Source organism: Suncus etruscus, chromosome 10 (assembly GCF_024139225.1).
Source record: "Suncus etruscus isolate mSunEtr1 chromosome 10, mSunEtr1.pri.cur, whole genome shotgun sequence".
Lineage (NCBI taxonomy): Eukaryota > Metazoa > Chordata > Mammalia > Eulipotyphla > Soricidae > Suncus > Suncus etruscus.
This window is the reverse complement of record NC_064857.1, coordinates 89538696-89544134: the sequence shown is the minus strand read 5'-3', so window position 1 is coordinate 89544134 and position 5439 is coordinate 89538696. Positions and strand designations below refer to the sequence as shown.

Sequence of the window (5439 nt, the reverse complement as noted above, 5' to 3'; positions counted from 1 at the left end):
GCAGCTTTCCCAGAAACTGAGAGCTGCCCAGTCCTCCCCTCCCGTGAGTCCCTGCAAGCACCACAGTTAAGTAAGCACCAGTTAACTGAGCAAATCCTGATCAGCACATGATAGTGGAGGAAATAACATGTTTTTAAGTAAGCTTACATAGGGGTTGGAGGATAGTTCAGTGGGTAGGACACTTGCCTTGCACACTGAAGACCTGCGCTCAATCCCCAATACCCTATATGATTCCCCAATCCCTGCTAGGAGTGATCCCTGAGTGCGGAATTAGGAGTAAGCCCTGAGCACTGCCAGGTATAGGCCAAAGAACAAAAGCAAAATATGAACGCACATAAATGGTATTTAAAGAGACGACAGTTTAATTTACAGATCTTTATACATTTTGAGAAAAACATTTAGGCATCGTAAACTTAAAACATTTCAATGGGCAAAAGTCAAATATACAACAAGAAAATGAAACAGATGTTTATTTTTAGACTATTGTTGCTGCACTACTTGTAATTCCTTTTAAGAGTCTGTCGGCCAGCCTTAAAAATATAGCAGGAACATTCCCAAATACTGGTGTCCATACTGCAGTCTGCCCTGAAATGTTTCCCTGAATTTAGAGAACGTCCTTGGGACAAGGGGAACTGCTCATCTGCTTGCCCTTCGAACCTTCTGCAGCTCTTCAATGGGCTTCCACTCTTGGTTTATTGTTAGGAGCTTTAAAAAAAAAAGCAAAAATAAATAATATTAAATTTTGGGTAAGGGAGGGTTAGGATCTGTCCTTCTTCTCCTTGCCCTCTTATGAGATTTGCCAAACTTTCATTTAGAGAAAGTATTATTTTTCCATCTCTACATCATACCCAAAGCAGTAATTGGGGCTGGTGTGCATCGCTGTTTTCTTCTGAAAAGCCACTGGACTCTTGAGTGTTTGAGGAATCAGAGAGAAGGAAAGGTTTCATATATTTGCCCCACTTTCAATTTCAGGTTCTACACTGGAATGTTTTTGTGTGTTTGTTTGGTTTTTGTTTTGGACCACACCTACCAATACTCAAGTCTGCTCCTGACTGTGATTAAAGGGTCACTCTTACAGCTGCTTAAAGGACCGTATGTGGTGCTGGTGATGCCACCAAGGCTGGCCACATGCAAGGCAAGCACCTTAAACCCTATACTCTCTATCTGGTCCCTGAACGGTCTATGGTTTTGTGTGAATTTTAAGTTAAAAAAGTGTGTGTTGCCTGTATAATACATGAAGTTTGGTACATAATAGGTTCTTTTTTTGGGGGGGTCGCACCTAGCAGTGCTCAAGGGTTACTCCTGGTTCTATGCTCAGAAATGGCTCCTGGCAGGCTCGGGGGACCATATGAAATGCCGGGATTCGAACCACCATCCTTCTGCATGCAAGGCAAACACCCTACACCTCCATGCTATCTCTCCGGCCCACAGAATAGGTTCTTAACTTTCCTTATTGCAAGTACAAATTATATAAAGAGCAGAACAGTAAACAAAACACTCAGAAATCCTTACAAAATTCCTTTTACCCCGGGACCTGGGAGATGCAGGCAGTATAAAGACTGCAAAAGGCTGGAGCTGGAAGAAGTAGCAGAATAGGTAGAACATAAAGCATGTAGGAACCCCAAGTTTGGGTCTCAGAACCACCCGCCCCTAAAGTATATCAGTGATTAATCTGTGAGCACCACTGAGTATCCCTATCTCAAAAAAATTTTTAACTCATAAAAAAATGACTAGATCAAACAATTTTCCTCTAAAGTCTCATGAAAAGATACCATATCTTGCATGTACAGGACACCAAGTACCCAAGCCCCACTGATTGTGGCCTTGATGGCTCCTGGTACTGATGGACCTGAGCATTGAACCGCCCAGGTTTATTTATTATCAGGATGGCCCCTAGCCCTCTAAGCACTGCTTGAAAAGTCCGCAATAGAAAAAAAAAATATTAGCTTTTCTGATTACCTAAAATGTGGCCATTCCAAGAGTTTAAATATGGAAACATCTTTATAATAGTCTTCAAAGAAGAAATGACTATAAGCTAATTTTGCTTAAAGAATGCTTTCACAATGCCCGCTTTTAGGAGCTTTTCTTTATCATAATTAACCTAATATGAATCTTAGATAAATGGGTAAGGTGAGATAATGTATTATAATAATGATAAAAGTTGACACCTCATTGCTTACTAAAGGCAGGCACTGGGCTAAAGTACTAGGTGTGTATGTTTGTAGAAGCAAGGATCAAAGCCAGGGCCTCACACATGGATTTTATGCTTAGTTACAGCCCAAGCTTCCTCTGTATTCTATCTCCTTAGTCTCTTAACTGTGAGGAAAATCCCTGTTTTCATTTTATAGATTCTCAGAGAGACCAAATTGTCTGATGATCACCAGTGAAATAATACAAGAAGAGTTTGAATAGATATCCAAAACTTGAAAACTGGAAATCCAAAGCTTTGAATAGATATCCAAAACTATGAAAACTAAAATTAAATTTTTTATTTTTAAAAATTACTTTATTTAAACACCGTGATTTACAAGGTTACTCATAACACAGGTGTTTATTTTTCCCACAGTTACAAAGTTGTTCATGATTTTCAGTCATACAATGTATAACACCCTTCACCAGTGCATATTTCCCACTAAAAGTAAAGGATATCAAATCTATTTTGCTGACATGGTGCTCAGATGTGGGCTACATGAACATTACCTTTTTTTTTTTCTTCCAATTTCTGGGACACATGCTCAGGGGTTACTCCTGACTCTGCATTCAGGAATTATCCCTGGTGGGCTTGGGGGACCATATGGGGATCAAACCTGGTCAGGTGTGTGCAATAAAATTGCCCTACACACTGTACTATTGCTCAAACCCAAAAATTACGTTTTCATTTAAAATATACTTTGTTGAGCTGTTTTGGATCAAGCCCAGTGCCACCTCTACAAAGAGCAATAACTGAGATACATCCAGAGTCCTGAAAAGTAACTTAACAGCTTTGTTTTTCTTTGCTTGTTTTGGATCCCACTTGGGGGTACTCAGGCTCACTCTCAGAGGTGTTAGGGAACCCAGGGGTGCCCAGGGTTGAACCAGGGATTTCTATTGGTACCATAGACATTCTAATTGAACTAGATCCTGGCTGCTTGAATGGTTATTTAAAAAAAAATTATTACACTGACTGATCACTAGCTTACATCCTAAGAAATTTCAGGGAGATTAGCTTCCTTCTACACAAGTGTAATTATTACAGCACCATGAAAATAATTTTTTACTTAACAATACCTTTGCAGGCACATTAGGATCCACAGATTCCCAAGGCTCTGGGTTTCTTCTTCGATCAATGCTGGGGAAAAAACAAAAACCTTCAGTATTAAGTATAAGAACATTTGGGACAGACGTGATCTACATACTTTCGCATGCATCTGTTAACTGAAATTAAGATGTTTACTAAGGGAGTTATAGTTCAGTCCAATATTATGGAACCTGGTGACCCCCCCCCCACACACACACACAAGGCAGAGATCTGGATTCCCATTATGGGGCTAAACTGGAAAATGTTCCCAGAAACAAGACAGTGGCAGTACCAGACCAAGAGCAAGTGGCAATGTTCTTGCCTCTTTCTGGGATAGCAAGAGGACTGGCTTGACCTCTGTCCTAAGGGGTTGAACTGCAGACAATTCAGCCTTTCCCAACATTTGCCCTGTCAAAACCATTTTGAAGTATATCTCCTCCCCAAGTACCTGGTATTTTACTTTCTTACATCTGGAGCTAATATTAGCTTAACTGAAAGAGAAAAAAAAAAAAAAAGATTGGGGCCTGAGAGATAACATGAAGGTAGAGTGTTTGCCTTGCATGCAGAAGGACGGTAGTTCGAATCCCAGCATCCCATGTATATGGTCCCCTGAGTCTGCCAGGAGCGATTTCTGAGTGTAGAGCCAGGAGTAACCCCTGAGCGCTTCTGGGTGTGATTCCCCCCCCCCCCCCCGCAAAAAAAAAATAAAATTAGTTTAACTGATATGCAACTATGTCTACCAATGCTGCCCCATAAGTAAAAATCTTTCTAATAAACTAAAATTGTAATGAAAATTTTAAGCTTGATAACATATCCCCCAAACTCCCCAAAGTAAGTTTTTAACTTAAATTAAAAAAAATCAAACTTTACTATAGGATAAATAAAGTAATGGATGTGGATAAAAGACTTGACACACAAGGAACAAAATTTGTTTAACAGTCTCATGACACCAGGATGTTTTGTAGTCCCGACATCTGAGCTCAGAGTTAGACAGGTGCGAAGATCAAGGCAGTTATTCAAGTTATTAAAGACATTTTTCCAAATGATGCTACTTACATCACATCAGACTTTCTGAGAGAGTACACAGCGATGGAGACAGCTCCACAACCTGCGGCAGTTACAAACAGCAGCAAGGGGATGATCTAAACAGAACAGTTGAAGATAAACAGTCTCATGTTGCTTTTTATTTTTAATAAATAATATATTTATTATTTTTATCATATATAAAATATATTTTATATTTATATATTCATTTACAAACATGATTGTAGTTGGATTTCAGTCCTAAAAAGAACATCCCCCCTTCACCAGTGCAACCTTCCCAACATCAATACCCCAAATTTCTGCCCTTTCCCAACCCCCTGCTCATCTTTAAAAAAAATTTTGACATCTTCCCCACCAAGATGCCCAATTACTTTACAAACTTACTTCCTTCTTTTTGGTAAGGATTTGCAAAAAGTTCATGATGAACTAATTCAGTGTAGAAGGCCAAGTCTAGAGTCCAAGAAACAACAACAAAAAATCCAAAATCAAAATTGAGTCTTAACCCACCCAGACACATCTGCAAACTCCCCAGATTCGACTCCAACCAGCAGATACTGACTCCCTTGAGCCTGAGTCCAGGCCAGCTCACCTGGAGGATGGTGGCGACTTGCGGCCAGGTAACGCCCGGCTCAGAACGCGCCTCCTTTTATAGGGACGGAGCACGGCCCGTGCTCGGCTCTCGGGCGCCCCCTGTCTGTCTCCGCGGTTCATAGCCGCCTTAGACGTTGGCGCTCCAGGTGGTACCCAGGCCTGCAAGGGAATGGAGGGTAATACCTAACGGTGTTATAATGCCTGATATCTAATGGGTCTTATCTGCTGAAAAATTCTAAAATGGGGTGGGGTGGGGTGGGGGAAAGGTACTAAAAATGGGATCCTAGAATTCCAGCGGGGTTAGTTCTAGTTTGTATGTAGGTGCATGTAGAAATGGTCCAATGGCTTAAACAACTCCAAAATATGAAAATATGAGCTGGCATTTAAACGGAGACAACATTACTTTGTGAATTTTTTTCAAATGATTTGGTGCCCGGCGTTCTCCAGTTAAACTCCAGTGGTAGGGGGAAAAATTGGAACAGTTGGAATGGTTTCCAAGCTGACTCTGAGGTTGAATTTCGACACCA

The 5439-nt window shown here is 40.7% G+C and overlaps 1 protein-coding gene across 1 annotated transcript; it reads right to left on the bottom strand.

Moving 5' to 3' along the window:
• Positions 1-497: 497 nt before the first annotated feature.
• Positions 498-4814, bottom strand: C10H15orf48 (chromosome 10 C15orf48 homolog). The gene is made up of 4 exons (XM_049782519.1): positions 4706-4814; positions 4334-4419; positions 3268-3328; positions 498-705 (listed from the first exon to the last, which is right to left on the bottom strand). The coding sequence occupies exons 1-4, from the start codon at positions 4739-4741 to the stop codon at positions 637-639; spliced, it is 252 nt and encodes an 83-aa protein (XP_049638476.1). The 5' UTR covers positions 4742-4814; the 3' UTR covers positions 498-636.
• Between the last annotated feature and the right edge of the window lie 625 nt (positions 4815-5439).